The 18157-nt window shown below is 35.1% G+C and overlaps 1 protein-coding gene across 2 annotated transcripts in view; it reads left to right on the top strand.

The window, feature by feature from the left end:
- The window catches only part of WDR72 (WD repeat domain 72), a 103478-nt gene that overhangs the window by 23613 nt on the left and 61708 nt on the right, over positions 1-18157 (top strand). For both annotated transcript variants that reach the window (XM_018069921.3, XM_018069920.3), the window contains exons 13-14: positions 227-422; positions 12458-12663. In XM_018069921.3, the coding sequence (XP_017925410.2) occupies positions 227-422; positions 12458-12663 (402 nt within the window). The remainder of the gene's footprint in view (positions 1-226; positions 423-12457; positions 12664-18157) is intronic.

Below are 18157 nucleotides of genomic sequence, written 5' to 3'. Positions count from 1 at the left end.
AAATGGAAGAAGATTGTATGCTTTCCTGTCAGGAGATGAGTTGTACAGCTGGCCTGGTGAAAACAAGTTGAAGATGTTGGCTTAAATAGAATGTGACTTTCTAAAATGAATATGTTCTGGGAAAGAAATCGCTGGACAACTTCTTTTTTTTTTTTACTAGATTTGTTAAAGTGATGTGGTCAGGAATGTGGTTACAGTGTTGGAACTGAAGTTTTCTGATTTGCAGGTAAAAGACCAGAGTATTGTGTGCTGTGTGTGCAATGATCACTCAGTAGCGGTTCTACACCTTCAGAAGAGAGTATGTCTCTTACATGCCAGAAAGCATCTGTTTCCTGTGAAGAAGATAAAATTTGACCCTGTTGAAAATCTGCTAATTGTTGGATGTGAAGACAATTCAGTTTATATTTGGGAAATTGAAACAGGTAATAACAGAGGGGTGTTCACTTCCCTAAAGATTTGTTTGTTATGTGGTGTTATATAAGCAGGACTTATAGAAGACCAGAAGAGAAATACTAACATACTGAATATGTTTATTGAGGAGTTTAAATGTTTATATAAACAAGCAAGAAATAAAATTTTCTTGTGCTTTGATGTATTCTATGAGTGAAACAGCATAGTTTAAGTCAGGTCCTGACAATCAGGAGTTTAGCTGACATGGCAATGAACTGAGTAGAATATTTCTGGAAGCTATAAATAAAAATGCAGGTTACACTCTTTAGTTATTAAAAAGAACGACAGTCCTAACAGTTCCAGGTTGGAGCACAAAGTTCTGGTTTCTTCAGAAGAATCATAATCTGAGAAATCTCTTGGCTTAACTGATTAAACAGGTAATAGCAGAAGATAATTGCAAAGCTCACAGCTGTAGTCAGGGAAACTAAAGCTGAGTGTTTCAGGTTAAACTGTAGATTCCCAGGTGATTTGAGAGTGTCATGCTGATTCACATGGGTAATAAATGTAGTTATTTGAACTTTGACAGACAGAACTATTAGAGGTTATAATGGTAGTGGGCATTACAATACAGTGTTTTCATGATATTCAGAGCTGTGTGTCCTGAGAGAAAGAAAGTGCATCACGAATCTGGACTCACTGAAATGCACAGCATATTAAAACTGTATCAAAACACAATTTAGCTAATGTAACACTGAGATCACAATTTACTTTACAAGTTATTACACTGCCTAGACTGTCTGCTCTAGACAAAAATAGTTCCTTGTTTTAAAGTACAAAATACCTGCATTTAATGAAGGACTTGGTAAAATGAGTGCAGCATAAATTACAAGCTGGTTGTGTTAGTAAAATCTTTAATATCATTACGCTGGGATAGGAAATACCTTCTGGTATTTATTTTTTCCCAAATGTACCAAGTTGCTTCTTGAAATAAAATGTTTAGAAATAAAATTAAGTTGAACTAACAATTATAGACAATTATAAACTCTGGGTTTACACTGGTTTCTCTACAGCTACTCAAAAGTATGAAATTCTCCTACAAGTTTTTATATTTTTGCATTGTAATTTGAGATTTAAAAATTATTTAAACTTTTTTCAGAAACATCAATAAAACTTTGAGAAGATGCAACCTTAGGAGACAGTTCAGTTGTATATAATGGTGTACTTACTTAATGTGATCTGAGTGATTTAATGTGATTGCTGAGTGAATATATGATGGTTTTGCATAGGATTTTACCTCTAACTGTGGTACTAGAAAAAGGAATACAATGCCAAACTGTCAAAAGTAATACTAGACTCTCAGCTGGAGTACTTTGAAGTCCTTATCTTGCTTTTATTTGTTGGATTCTTTTCTGCACAACCTTGAATTCTGTTTTCTGGTAAATATGTAAGATTCATCTTATGTGTGTTCTATTTATGTAGATGCATAATATTACAGTTTTTTGTGCATTTTCTCCAGTCAAGGGGAGAATGGGTTCTACCTTTCTGCGGAGTCCTCTTTCTGCAGTGTCTGTGGAAAAACTGTCTTGAGATCCTTCCTCCTGTCTTCTTGTTCCTCTAATCCCTGCATTTTACCAGACTGTCAGCACACCTGCAATACTAAAAGTCGTCTGGTGTTGGAGAAGGCCAGGTCTGCACTGCTCAGAAAGGTACCTTGCAGGATTAAGTAATACTTAGAAGTGTATACTTCTGAATTAATTGCTGACAGGAGGCATACTTTTATCCCTACAGTGTGGTGGAGTGAGGATCTTTCTTAATTAAAAACCAAAAAACAGCAGTCCCCTCACCCCATCACCCCTGCCCCTGAAAAACCAAACAGAAAACCCCCAAGTGTATAAGAGAAGCATTTCTTTCCTAGATTTCTGGACAAAAAATATTGTGGAGAGAACTTAGTGGTACTACAGTGTGTGCTGAACTGCATGGCAAATTATTTTGGCTCAGTTGTATAGAGGTGCTGGGCCAAAAGGCAAATTTCTGCACTGTAAGAACTAATAGTTTCTATCCTCATACAATACCCAAGGCAGCCCAATGCAGTTAAGGGGCTGGAAACAGAATTACACTTCAGATGCAACCTTATTTAGTGCAGCTGGATAGCTTTGCACAGAAGTACAGTGAATTCTTTGTAAATCAGTGAGATTTAATAGCATAGGACTGTAATGGTACCACAGAGAGAAAATTCAGAGTATATTTGGTCTGTCCTCTAGTCATAAAAATGCTGCCTATTTCAGCATTAAAGAGGAAGTAAAATTGATGCCACTGCTCATATATATTACATATTCAGAAAGAGTGGAGATGGTTAAGTGTGTTTTTAAGTTTCTGTATCTTCTGTTACAAAAGTATCAAGGAAGAGTGAGTGCCACAATCACCACCTCTTTAAGAAAATCTGGAACACAAGAAAAAATGCCATTATTTGCTATACAGTAGCAATTAAAACAATTAATTTTTTTTCTCTCCTGTTATGCAATAGTAACTAAAAGATGCCATCTGGGGTGAATACCTGAGAAAGCCTAGTAGGGTACAACTGTAGTTACTTTAATGTTGAGTTACATCTGTATTGCAGCAGAACACAAGAGGTCGTGGCGCTGATCCTTGAAATTGGCCTGGCCCACATCAAGAGCTGTGCAGATATTTCAGTGCCACTGGGGCAGACAAACCACTGCTCAGAGGTATCAGGAAGATGTGCACAACATCACAGCCCAACCTCTGCAGCAGCACAGCAGCCTTTCCTGATGATTTTCAGCTGTTGGCAAACGAACAGGCAGCCAACCACACGTGGTACTACCTGTCTATACAGTTACTTGTGAGCATGTCCCTGACTCAGTTAAAGAGGACAAAAATCTAAGTGCTTGAATTCCCTTATGGAAAGGGACATAAGACAGTTTTTGTTGTTTCTATAGTCAAAAAGTGTTTACATTTCTTCTGGCTACGTAGTTAGCTTCCATCTGAAACTTTGCCTCTTTAACTTCATATCAGTGTAGGACCTGATTTTGTGTCACTCATGTATCACTGTTTGCAGTTAAAAAAACCTAATCTGAACAGTGTTCTTGTACTAAAGTTAATGGAGGACTGGGAAAACAGCCAGTCTGTTTATAATTTCAGGCTGTGGATTAAGGAATTTCTATGAATATTTCAATATTTACACTGTTGTACAGTCAGCAGTAATTCTGTTGAATTTGAAAGATGACTTTAGAAAAGTTTAGAGGCCTAGTACCATTTTAACTCCAAAACTCTCCTTTTACTGGGTAATTAATAGGATGACCCCTTAAGAAGATTGAACACTTCATTGTGCATAACAGTTTGTTGTCCAGTTTCCTGTGACAGAGGCTAATGTGCTTTTATAGAAAAACATTCTGAAGACTTAAAAATGTTTGTCTTATGGCAGGCTTTCATAATAGGATTTTACAGTTTATGGGGTGGGAGGAACTTTGTCTCACAGATTAAAATCTCAGCCAGTACTACTTCATGTATAGTAACTTGTATCCTCTTTTTATGAGTTTCCATTGACCATGTACAATAAGATTACCTTTGGCAAAGTTTTCTGAGTACAATAGGCTGCATGTATTCCAAATAAATAGGCATTTCAGCATAGTTTATGCTGAAATGTTGAATATCAATAGTATAGTTGAGTTCAAGAGGAATTTAAGTCTCTGTTTTCCCAGTGACTACAAGGTGAGTCTGAAAAGCGTGGGGGGAACAAAGCTAATTATCTGCTGCTCTTACTGGTCTAGAATAGATAGATTTAATCCCACCCTTTTATTCCTTTGATTTACACAGCAAAGTAAAATTATTCTAAGTTTAAATGTTCTTATTGCACCTGCATGTGGGTAGTGACAGAGAAAACAGTACCGAAGCCGTGAATTAATATCTGTGTAGTTTAATTTATTTTACCTAAATTTTAATATATGGATATGGCAACTTTCCATTACAGTGGAATATCTTTCCATGACAATGAATATTGATCTAATAATACATTCAGAATATTAATATAACGTGTACAGGATATGTGGGAAACCTGTGTGCTAGAAAACAAATAGGAAAATCAATAACAAATTTTATTCTAATTAAAGTGCAGACTATTTCTTCCAATAGCCACCACTTGAAATCCACTTCAGTAAGGAAATTAGCTGTTACCTGTATTGCTTTTACATTTTCCCAACCAGTTGGTATCTTTGCCTTTTAAAAAGGTAAATATCAGTATGATAAGATGTAGTAATAAAAGGATCAATGGATTTTTTTCTTTGTCTATGCAGCATATGGCAACATGTCCACCAAGCTGCCTTTATATCTAACATGTATTAAGAATGAGGAAAAAATTGATAGATTTTAAATAGCAATCTCCCTTGCTCAGAGGTAGCAATCTTCATTTATCAGAGATACATTATTTTTCAATTAGCACTAGTTTAATATGAATTTATTCCTTGATGTTTATAATACTTGTAGAATGAATCATCTGCCAATTTCCTGTTATTTTCTTTTACCTTATGAGTCTTGTTCTGTTTTATTGTGTTATGATGTGTTTAGTTTGAGCTTAAAGTCAAAATAACATCACTTAATAAAACTTCAGTTTATTGTTCAATTATCATAATACATATTTAACTTTGTACTGGCTACGTTGTGTTTTTCATACAAAACTTTCAGAACTGTCTTACATGTTGGTAACTCCAACATGGAAAAAAAAAAGTTGAAACATGCCTAAAGCATATTTCTGCTGAGGTCAGATCTCCTGAATAGTCAAAACTAACTGTATGCTAATAATCCTTACTAGAAAAGGTCAAAATCATCAGTAAATAATAGACAATCACTCAAGAAATATCTATATAATATAGTTTTATTCACACTGTTTAATGTATATTGCTTTCTCTTTGTGCTCTACTTGAATCCTTTTCTGAATGTATTACTTTTTCTTGTATTTTGCCATGTTGATTTTCACAGTAGAATCATACTGCCTTAAGATAGCTGTCAAGCATAGAAAACTTCACCTCAAGCATTTAGATGCTACAACAGGTACTATCAATAGTAGTATTGATAGAAGATATCAATAAAACAAACTAGGCTTTTAATGAGATTGTCAGCCCTCATAAAATATGCAGTGTCTAACATTAATCAAATCCATCAGTATGATCACTAAAACAATCTTTATAAAATTAGAGAAGAGTTCAGAAATACTTTGAAAGTATTTCTCATTGTGTTAATGTCATATTATGAAATTTAAATAAAACCTCTGCTGTTGCAGAAATATGTTTGCTGTGGGAGAAATGAAATTACTCTGCAGATAGTGATGTTATAGATCAAACCTTTGATCATATTGATGGTCAAACATGTTGGAAGATTTTCAAACACTGTTTAGAGGTAATTTGTGTGTGCTGTTCATGCTCTAATGTTTTTATAATTGGTGCCAACAGTAATAAGTCTTCTAAACCTCTGGTAAACAGCAAGTATCACGTGAGTTGCAGAATTCATGGGGGGACTGTTTTGGTTTGCTTGACTTTTGTTTCCAAGTAAACCTTCATTTAGTATGTCTGACAACCTTTCTCATCTCATAAAGAAATTAGTAGTTAAAGTGCTTAGAAAACTAAGGCCTAGATTTCACCAGGTGGCTGTGAGGAAATAAGTTGTACAGTTTCATTAAAACTTAGAACTCTATCCAAGGAAATTCAGTTGCTACTAAGACTTATGCCTACTTAACTGTAGAAGCAACAGAACTTTTTGTATTTGGGAAAATGCTCTGATTTAACTCTTCTGTTCTCAAGCTGTGGTCTGACCTTCTACATTAATAGTTAGGGCAGACAACAGTGAGTTGATCTTTATTTCTCTCACCCTCTACTTTCATGGTCAAGAGGCATCCTCAGAGTAAGGGGGGACCTGAAGGGAGAGAGTTGAGCCAGGTATGCACTATTGAACTGAGACAAGATAATTTCTTAGGCCAAGAGTACTGGACCATCACACAGCTGACACAATACAACGTTAAACAATTTCTGGTCTAGACCATCTTTCTCTAAGAAAGCAGCTCTGAAGAAATTCAAGCTATGATGCAAATGATAACATGCAATAAGATGGAAGGTTACCATTTTACTGCAGTTTCTTTGCACATTATGTCACTTTAAATCCCTTTCTAAAAGACATTAAGAATGAGGAACTGTTAGTTTGCATGTTTTGAAAATGTGGTTTATTCCAAGTAAGCTTGAATATATGTGCATTGTGGAAGTTCAGCATTTGGTTTGGGTGTTTTTTGTTTTAATTTGTCAGCCTTAAGCTAAAACTTAACTAATGTTTTACCTCCTTTTTTTATTTTTTATTGCATCTTTTATATATGTAAGCCTTAGGTCAGTCTGTAGCTTGCACCTGAATATTTCATAGCTCTCTAAATTTGAGTCATCGTTCAGTAAATACTTATTGATGTAGAATAATAAAAGGTAGTGGAGCTTGGAAAAGTCTGAGGGTGGGGGAAAAAAAAAAAAAAAGCAGTGTCATCCTTTGCCCAGTCTGCAGAAGCTGAGGACACACTTTTTTACTGAGAAGAGTTGGGTACCTTTCTACTCATGTGTGCATACACACACATACATTTATGTACTTTACATATACTAGGTGGAACAAGTACAGGCTTTAGCTGTATGTGTCTGTTCAGAAGGATGTGTTCCCTCCAACTCATAGTTGATCTTCATTCTTATTTTATTGTTAATAATGAAGTAAGATTATATATATATATATATATATATATTTATATTTTATATATATATATACACTTTTAAGAAGTGGAAATGAAGACTGATTACTATAGTCAGTGCAGTCAGAAGAGTTTGTACCAGGGAGGGTTTTCATTCCAGACACTAAGGGACAGATTCTCATTCTCATTCCATCTTTCAGACTTTAAAAAAGGAGTAGAGAGAAGCTGCTCATGTATCATCCAAGTTCAGATGCAATTTCTTCCATTCAGCCCAGTTCAGCACACTCACTGTGTCTAAGCAATTCCTGCTTACAGGACTATTGTTATTTACTCTTTGGAATAGTTTAGATGGAGTCAGGGAGAGAAGAGGGGACTTCTCATGTCCTTTCTTTTGGGCTGTTGTGCCTACATCAGAAATCCTGAAATGAGGACTGGCTGCATGGGGGAATTGGTCTTTTTACCTACATATGTAAACCAGCATTATAAGTTATATTTCGGTTGTTTTCTTTGTGTTTGTTCTTCATTGCTTTCTTCAACTAAAGGATGGGGGTTTGCTAATGCTATTCTAAAACTGTGTATTCTGAAGAATGTCAAGAACACACAGATTTGGGCATGACAGAACTCTTCCAAATGCAAAAATCGCTAAGGAGGGTCTGCCAAGAGACTCTGGGTGCTCCTGTATACAGAGCTGTAATCATAGAGCATCTCCATTATTAATCTATTCCTATACGTAAAATATCCTTTTAAATATTATTAGCTTTTAATAGGCTGGTTCTTGTGCAATCTATCCCATTTCTGTTTGCTAGATGGCATTTACTATTGTCTTGATATTAGTTGGAATATATATTCTTACTTAATGCAATGTTTGTTCCATCTGTTTCAGGCCATTTGATTTTTAGAGTGGTGGCCCCAGGAATTAGGAGAAATTTTTCAAGCAAAGTGCTTGTCCACTGTCTTGGAGCAAGACTGCAGAATTGTAAAATTCAAGCATTTTTTTAGCAAGGGACATGAAATTTCTGTATGCCTCACTCTAACAGCAGAGGAGAAAGTGTGTGGGAGGGTTTTTTCAGGTTAAATTTTTCAGATTTATGGAAAGGAAAATCTTGACAGAAAATAAACCAACTAGTGTTACAGATGATACTTATTTTGAAAGGTGAGTTTTCTGTTTTGGCTGCTGGTAAAGAGAAGGATTTGTTCTTGACCATGTGCTCTTTTTAAATCAATTCGGAAATAATTTCTCATTCCCAGATCACTGTTATGCTGTAAGATTCAGCTGTTACTGGGTCACAGCAGTACTGAGGATTTTTGATACTTCTGCTGTGGCAACAAACAGAAAGCACTGGAGCCTGATGATATGACAGGCCATGTGATGGCAGTGAATTCCTTGTCTAGAGGCAGGAGAATATGTGTGACCTCCCCAATAAAAATGCATCATTCAGTGGGAACAGAACCCAGAGAACTGTGTGGACAGCACTAACACCAAGAGACACAATTTGTACTACTTGGTCCAGAGGAAGAATAAGATGTTGTAACAGTCTCTAACCAGTCACATCTGGTGGTCCAAAGCTGCCCAGGAGAGTGAAATGCTCCACTCTTGTCTGTTCCTGAGACTTGGTTGCCATGGTCACAGCTTTAGAGATAAAGACTTTCTTTTCCTGTATTTTGTATGTATAGTAGGGGGTCAGAGCAGTGGTATTGCTGCTGTACAGACACCCTTATCTTTTCTCCTTCATCCATTGTTGTTTTATACTCCCCAACTGAGATCTTTGGGCTCATTTGTGTTTAAAATACTTCCGTTTTGAGAGTTGTCTTTATTCCTGTTCCCTTTCCTGTACTCTCATGTACAGGCTTTGTTTTTTCTTGCTTTTCATTATTTTTCCTTAAAATCAAAGACAATATATTCCTAACAAATAACTGTTTATGAACAATAGCTGCTGTGCCCCAGTGTTCTTCTGACTGTTTACAGTGGTCAGAAAGTCCTTGTCATATACACAGGCTTCTAATTCCCTCCCCCTCACCCACCTCCCTTTTGTGCCTCTGAAAGATGTATTCAGAAATCATGGAATACAGGGCTCTTCCTTTATTTTGGCTCTGCCACCTACTCTCTTTGTAAATGAGTATTTTGGGCTCTGTACAATGATAATAATATAAATACTTTATAATACTTTCATAATCACCCCCCCCTTCATACACATTTTGCTATGCACTTAGTGCTATTTTATTGCAGGTCCAGCTGTACATACGAACCTCTACAAGTAGATGCACACATATAGAGAATATGATTAAGCATTATATGCATGTATTTGCATGGATTTTTTTAAGAAAGTAACCATCTTCTGGAAGGTGCTACTTAAAAGGGATTTGAGACAGCTGTTATGCATGATATATAAATTATTTAAAGATGTAAATCTGAGTTTTTCCAATTGATTTTATGATATAATGTTCTGTCAGTAAGAAACCAAGCTGGTTGTCCAGGGCAGTTTCTATTCAATGTTTCTCTCTATAAAAATACCTTAAAAATTAAAATTAAAAATCCAAACTGATCGTAACTCCTCTATGTGAGAGGCCAAATATGAACCTAGAAGGGATTTTTCAACTGATGATAATTTTCTCTTCTCCAGACTACTCATAAAAAATGGTATTGCAATGGCGTTGTCCCCACCATTGGCAGTCAGAAAGGAGTTTGGTTGTAGCAGAAGTGTTCAGTAACCCAACTACCTGCTTGGTGGTTTCTCAGTTTGCATCCATAATTCTATAATATATAGAAGCAGATCTGTCATCTGTTTAAATAAGATGTGTATGTGTAAAATATATAAAATAAAATATCAATTTGCTTTCATGTACATCAAGAATACCTGTATATTCCATTCAGATGGTGAAATTCTGCTGTCCCCTTTTTTTGTAACTTACCACTCATTCTGATCTGTTTCTTGTTCTGTCCATTAAATTCTTTTTCTTCAACCAGGAGGTGAAAATTTGTCTCTGAAGCTGTTGCCAGGGAAAAGCTCTGATATATGGAAAATAACACAAGGCTTAAATATATTTTAATTTTTACTCCTATGTGTATATGTACACACAGGAGGATACAGTCAGACAAATCTTCATTTTTGTTGGAAACATAGTTTTATCCTCTTTTCCCACTGTAGTATGAAAGCATTAACTAAATTGTATTCTCTTATACATCCACAAGATCCTCCTGCAGAATGATCTGACAGAGGGATGACTGATGGTGAGGCATTTGTGCATCTGGAGCTCACAAAACCTGTTTTGAAGTTCTCTCTAATATTAAAGAGTGTGTATAACCAGGTCTTTGAAATTTAACACCATCCCCCCAAAATCCTTGGATTTATCAAAAATTTATTGCAATTTCTGCCTTAGATCCTTGTCTATAAAAACAGCAGGATAGCTGTAATTTCACAGGGAAATTATGGTAATAGTCTTTCTGAAGCACTCGAGGACTCTGGCAGTGAGTTACCCTGACAAAAGTGTTACAGAAAAGGAATCTGGATATATATAAATATGTACATACATACAAATATTCCTGCATAGTGGACTCTCTGGAGAAGGTGGTAGGGAAAGCTTGGTGTCTACACTTGACAGTAGGGAGAGCAGCTACTTCCTTGGTGAACTTTATCTTTTGCTCTGAATAATCCAGGGAGTTCTGTGGGGAAGCAAGGCATGCTTCCAGCTTTACAGTTTAGATTACATGTGTTAAGAGACCAAAATAATATTAGCTAAGTGACTGTTATTTCCAAACTTCTTAACTTTTCAAACACTACAGTACTTTTAAGAATGTGTGTGCTCGTGTCTGGTGTGAACTGCATAATCCTCTTTTGTAGGCATCTACTGAGAGTTCTTGTGTTCCTGAAATACTGAAATGTTGCAATGTTGGGATCTTTATAGCCAGTGTTGTCTTTCCAAGTATTTGTAGACAGTCTAACTATGAAGATCTTCGGGCAACTTACTTTCCTTTCAGTAAATATCCAGTTCTGTAATGGTCCTTCCACTGGCTGCAAGTGCTGTGGAGGGATTAAGAAAATTAGGAAAACTTAAGAAAAACAACTGCTGATCCTTATTTTTTTCAGTATAATATTACAGCAACCTATGGCATTCCACTGATTTTTGAAGGGGACAGAGAATCAGTTGCCTTTTTTTTTTTTCTCTGCTCTGAATTCAAAGACTCTTTGCCATGTGAGTAGCAGAGGTGATGCTACAGTGAACAGAAATGGATGAGTTTCAGAGAAATAATTTCAGATAAAGAGATTTTATACACACATATACACACAAACACTTATTGTGTGAGATCCCTCAATCCCAGTCCAATATTTTTAGCAGGTGTTACTGATAGAACTTCAGTGTTACACATTTTTTTTCTTGTAGCAGTGAACGGGAAAATTCATGTTGTATTACTTGAGGGTAGAAAGAATTCAAACTTAAGGGAAAAGCATTTCACATTGTAGCTGATATTTAATACTTGAAAAATCCTTCAGATGTACTCTATCTCTGATATTTATAGGAAACATGCTATTTCAACAATTTCTTTTAATTCCTATAGGAAATGTGCAGTATATAATAGTAGCTCATTTCAAAGACATTTAATCTCAGTTTAGATATCTCTAATGCGAGTTACAAATAAAGCACTATTACTAAAATTATTACTAAATAAATTTTTACTAAAATAATATAACTGGGTATATCAACTGGAGGAATCAAATTCCCTAAAGCCACACAAGAGATGATACAGTCTCTGAAACATTGAATTCAAATCCCTAATGACTGAGCTACATATATATTCGGGTGTTTACAAACTGTCTTTACCTCTGACACTTTTAGGAATGGAATGAAAAAAATTGAGCTTTGTCTTGCTATTTGTAATCTAGAACACTAGAGGACAGCACTAAAATATTACATAAATGTGTTATTGTTTACACTGTTAATGATATAGGTGCTCTGAGAGGGCTTTGTGAGAAGAAAACCAATTACTCTTTTGAACAGTTTGGGCAAGTGGTATTTTTGTGAATATTCTTGCCTCCCTTTGAAAACTGCATCTCACTTCACACATAAAATATCTGGAGTTGCTTTTGGTCTGAAACAAAGTTTTGTTGCAGTGATTTCTTTAGACATTAAGCTTTATTTTTTTTTTAATAGCAATACTGTAGAATAGACCCTTTTGCAAAATTATATTTTTAAGTTCCAAAAGATGAGGAATTAATTGCCCCTTCTGTAAATGTTTTGTGATATATTTGCTCACATGAAGTGTGCTATGTTAATACTATGATCCTTCCACAGAGATATGGAATACTGTAGTTCCCTGAAAAAGTTACAGCCTCTCTTGTGTTTCTCCAGGCACCCTGGAACGACATGAAACAGGTGAAACAGCGAGAGCAATTCTTGCTGCTATTGAAGATTCAGAATACTTAGTGGCAGATGCTCCACTTCCTGTATCTCAAGAGTCAAAAAGAAATAAGAATTCTGGATACAAACATTCGAGCTCCTATAAGCATGGCATGGGCCCTTACAACTTTATTCATGCAGAAAAATCTTCAGATAAGGTAAGAAGGCAGAGTAGAATGTTTCTCAAGAGTCATGAGTTGTTATCCAAATTCTTTACCCTTAGACCCTCACTGATATATAGCTGTGTGGATAACATGTGTGGATAACATTAAACCCATGTGGCTTGGGTTTAAGTTTATAAAGGCTTCTTCTGACTGGCTCAGTTTTTATACCTTCAACAACCCCATTTCATAAAAAAACACCACTTTGTAATCAATGTGTTTTGGGAATTCTGTTCTCTTCAATAAACAGAGGAAGTCATGTCTGCTTTCCTCAACCCTCAATGTAGATAGAAACTATTTTCCCACAAGTAACGAAAATGAAAAATGCTTAAATGCTTTCCCTGAACTCACATGTGGAAACAGACTTGAGGATGGTCTTTAGCCTTTTTCTGACTTTATTAATTATAGTAAATGAAGTACTGGATGTTTCAAAACTGTCTGATAAAGTACAGCTTAATTTAAGTCCTAATTCTTGAATTATCTGGTCTTTTCTTCATTGTATCTACAAATTTATGCATAACATTGAATTTATAATGATTGTAGTTTAACTCTTAATATTTCTCTTTGACCTTTTACTAACCTTAGTCTGATTTCTAAAGTTCTTTTTGATCCCATTTTCTGAAAAGTCTTATTAGAGCGAAATCCTGCTGAGCATGTTGTGGGGCAGATGGTGCACTAGTTGGCCATTGACACAGAATCTGATCTCCCTGTTTGTTAAAAGGAATAGTTTCTTCTTTCCTTTTTTTAATAGGAACAAAGGGGAAAAGTTTTGGGAGTTGTTTGGAGTGAAGTTTTAGGCATATCTGTTAAAATGAAAATTGCATGGATTTAACAAAGTGGCTGGAAAGAAAATGTGCTGCTTATGGAACATGGAAAAATAGTTTTTTGTCAATTTTCAAGTGTGGAGTTTAACCTGCTTTGGGAATTATCATGATCTTAGAAGAAATATCACAGTAGGCAACAGTGGAATTGTAATAATTTTTAGTGTTTTCTTGATCAAATATTCATCTTGGCTACTCTGATTTCTCGATAAAATATTCCATATTCTTGTTTAAATATTCATTAATTATCTTTTCCAAGTGAAAATGTTTTATTGAGAATGTTATTGATGTCTTTTAGACTTTTCTTGTCAAAATACCTCCTTGGTCTTTTTAATTTCCCTTTTTTTTTTTTTCGTTATAGACCTGTTAGGTTAGTCTAATTTTGTAATAAATTAAGTTCTGTACTTGGGAAACCACTTTTCATTCATCAAAAATGTGTCACCCATTGCATCCAGAGCTTCTTCCCCTTCAATCTGCATTAGAGAAGGTTCTGTAGATTGGTGTGGGAGATGCTGGAGGCTAAATATATATCTAGTGTAGCTGAACCTGGGAAGAATATAACAATGGACATCCCCTTAATGCTATTCCAGAAGGCCAACACAGGCTGCACAAATGGAGTGTGGAGCTCTGCAGCTTTTTTTAGCCCTGTTTTGTTCTTGCTGAAATGAAGGCTTGTTAGGAACTCTACTGTTTTTCTCAGTTTTTCTGCAGGAAACTTTTTTTAGGTTTTTCAAAAAGTGCTGCATTGACTCTTTTGAATTCTTGTATTTTAGCATTTTGAAATAGACTGTGGAAATTAGGATCCCATGAAATAACTGAGAGGACCGTGGGTATCAGCCTTCAACATTCCATACCATAGTCATAAAAGCATAGAATTAGCATACAGATGAAACTATCATGAAACTCTCAGATTATAAAAGGTCTTAATATAGAATGAGTATTTCATTATGAATTTCCTTCCTTTGCAAATTGTGTATTAGAAATTTAACAACATACTAAATTGTTAATAACATTTCTATCAAAAACCCCCGACATCATCAATTTTAACCTATTTTAAGAACTCAATTTCAGAAGAATTATGTAACAGAAAAAATGAAGGGCTAGCTATTCTATCCTCTTGGCATTGTACTTGTGAGTGATCCTTTTGTACAATGAGATGATCCACATGAAGGCTGCAAGTAATATTCAGCATTTCTTCTTACTCTTTATTATTATGTTGTTTTACCATTCCTATTATATTTAAGGCAAAAGAAGATTTCCAAAATAATGGTCTCTCTCCACTCAATCCTAAGAAAAAAGATATCCTCACATAGTAGTCCAGCTTCAAAGGCTTTCTTTCAAAACATTTGCCATCATGTAAATCACAGATACAAAGGCAGAATGTTTTGATTTCATGGTGTTTTGACCATTTTAATTCTTTTATTGTGCAGCACGTGCCAGTGGGAGTACCAATAACAGATGACTGTGACAAATGCAGTTAACACAAGATCCATATTAATGTTGTCAAATCCCCCTGATATATTTAAACAGATTTTAATTATTTTTAATGTCAAAAGACCCTCAAATATAGAGCTTAATAGTTCTTCAAGAAAGCTTTACTTAATACGTGAATGTAAAACCTCTCATAAAAATGAAACTTTTATACTGGCCTTAGTCATTGACGTAGGGTATTCATCAAGTCAGCAATTTGTGTGGCAAAGTGCCATTTGAATAGTGTATTGTTAGAATACTTATGGTCCACTTGACAAGGGCTCTTGCTGTAAATAGTGCAATTTGACTCCAGCTGTTAAAGAGTGGCTTTGACAGCAGCCAAATAGAATGGAGATGCTTTACTGCACCGCAGAAAAATCAATATTGGGTTCTTGTTCATAGTAACCTGTTTTTTCTTTTTTTTTCCCAGATTTATACAAGACTATCTAGAGTTCATTTGTGAAAGTTTAAATATTATTTTGAAAGTGAGGCTGTTTTACTTTCAGAGTAATGTTGGTGATGAATGCTACTCGTGTTTAGTTAAAAAGAAAAAGATAGTACTTTGTGGAAATACACTAATGTGATAATGCAGCATTTTTTCAACTCTCAGTTTATTGGGATGGATATTAGGATGTGGGTGCGTAAGTTGTGTAATGAATGACAAAAAAAATGATCTTTTCTTCCTCTTAGGTTTTTTTTTTCTTTTTGTAGTGCCCCTGTAGTATCCCTGTCAGTTTTCTAAGTATAGGGTTTTTTTTAAAGCAGATTTCTTTGTTGTTCTCCCTGTAACAACCCCCACAGATGTTGACTATCTGTAGTGCCATTGTAGATTTTCCTGAAGCATAGTCTTGCTAGTGCTGAACAGTTTTCCAGCAGCATTCAGTGACACGAGGTTGCTATGATACCTGGCCAGTAGCAATAGGTATTGAATCACTGCTCTTAATTACAATAGACTACACGCTAGACTCTGTGCTCATGGTGTTTATATGGAACCAGCTCTCATTATACCTTTAAGTCATAGTTATATTTGAAAATTGGAGCTGTGTGAAAAGCTGATTTAAAAAAAAAAAATTGAAATGCTCCAGTGCGTCCTATGAAGATTTCATTGATGCACATAAAAAGCTGGATGTGTCTGGGAATTGTTTTCCTGATGTTCCAGAAATCTTTCATGTTAGAAAGTTTCCTAGCTTTTCAGCTTCAGTAATTTGGATATAGATGTGTGTTTTTCACGCACTAATATTTGTAGTGATTTCAGTAATGTAATTAGAATCTTCTGTGTAAAAATGTTGGAGGAAGAGCAGCTTCTAAAACCTGCCAGTAGTTTCTAATACTTGAACTCTCGAATTATGCTACTGAAGAGCTACATTAGAAAAGGGAAATTTTTACTATGTATCTAAGAAAAGACAAAGATGGGGGGAGAAATGAATTTATTTATATGTGAACTTTTGTAGGAGTGTTAGGTGTATGTATTGCTTGATATATAAACCCAGCAATTTCTTAAAATACCCAGTGTTAATAGTTCTAAAGAACTTGGTATTCAGTTAAATAATAGCATACATAACTACCCTAAAAAAAATATGTAAAGTCAAGAATGCTCAGAAATTATAAATAATAAAATAAGTATCTATTTTGTTGCTGCACAGAATAAGTAAGAGACAAATGAAGACTGTAGGACAATAGTGGTTATTTGTTTTAGTATAGCAAAGGAAGCAATTTGAAAATAAAATTGTTATTGGAAGCCTGGAAAATCACTACTAGTTAAATCTTACTGATGGAAAAATTGGTAGAAAAATGGAAATGAGATACAAGCACAAATACAAAATAATACTTAGCAAATAGGAAATCAAGAATAGTACCATAAACAATGGTGTTGTAGGCATGGATTCCTTTAATTTCTTTCCTTTTATAATATTTAGAGCACTGTTATAGGGAATTACAGATCTTGATCATTTCAGTGAAGTAGATTATTAAGAACAAAGCAAAAGAGAAAATAGATATTTCTCCTTGAAGTTGGTAACCTCATGTTGTTGCTTCCAGGATATTTCTTTTTTTTTTTTTTCTGGAAACAGTGTTCAGTAGCTTTATTTAGTAGTATATTAAGTAAGTGTAATAGGAAAATGAGTAAAGAAAAAAAGAGCTTGATATGTACAGATATATTTTTTTCTCTGTAATTCAGTTGCAGAGCATTTCAGTACTGTATTTCCTGGGAAATTTCACAATTAAGTATTGTATCAAGGGACTGGAGTAGCCACATAACTAGAGTGAAGCAATAGCTTCAGAGTTGTGAGATTAAATTTGTACCAGTTAAAAGGAATCCTGAGCCTGAGAGCTATTGATAGCTTTGACCACATGCCATCTCTGATGAAAGTTACTGGAGTTTTTGAAATGGTCCACCAAGTCAAGAGTTTGTTGATTTGTGTTTTCTCCACTGATCACCTCAAAGCAAAATGGAAGCAAAAAGTTGCCATTGTGATCTTGTAGCACATTTGAATCTTGTAGATGAGGCTGGCAATCTACACAGGCTGACAGAAATCTGAAAATAAGCCTTAACTATTTATTTCAAGGCTTCTGACCCTGTTTCTATATACATTTATAAGCTTTTCTTCTCTTACTATACTGAAGGTGACTGGCTTAAAATTTTTATTTTCCCTGCCTGGACAACTAATTGAACTGTGTGATAAAGCTAAAGAAGGTGCTGGGGTGTCCTGCTAGAAATAAATCTGAGGTCAGTGTCAACAGTCCTTGTGAATTAGTCCATGTTGAGGGATGATTTTTGAAGCTAACCCAGCTATTGCTGTCATCTTTGTCTTCTCCCATCCCTCCACCACCATGCTGCAATTCCTTTCTCTGTCCCTTGGACACTGTAGAAAATTCACATTTTGTTTTTTAAGGGGCATATCTTTATAATTAGAAACATACAGTCTTGTGGAAGTGCTGTTCATGATCTTATTTGTCACTTAGGACTTTTTCTTTTAGGCCTGAATGTGGAGTTGGGCATTTTCCCCTCTTAGATTTTACTTTTACTACTTTCTAGTCCATAAATTGTGATTTCTTGTGCAGATCAGCCTAATTGATTTTCCTTCTAAGTGCTCTACCTAATTCTAAAATAAATTACATCATCTTTGTTCTAATATTTATATTTTCATATTATCCAATGGTGTTCTTGAAAATTCTTCACTATTCATGACAGGCATGTGGTG

The sequence above is a fragment of the Manacus vitellinus genome, unplaced genomic scaffold (genome assembly GCF_001715985.3).
Source record: "Manacus vitellinus isolate BGI_N305 unplaced genomic scaffold, ASM171598v3 scaffold_16_pilon, whole genome shotgun sequence".
Lineage (NCBI taxonomy): Eukaryota > Metazoa > Chordata > Aves > Passeriformes > Pipridae > Manacus > Manacus vitellinus.
Note: the sequence above shows the minus strand (reverse complement) of the source record. Positions and strands in the feature narration are given on the sequence as shown.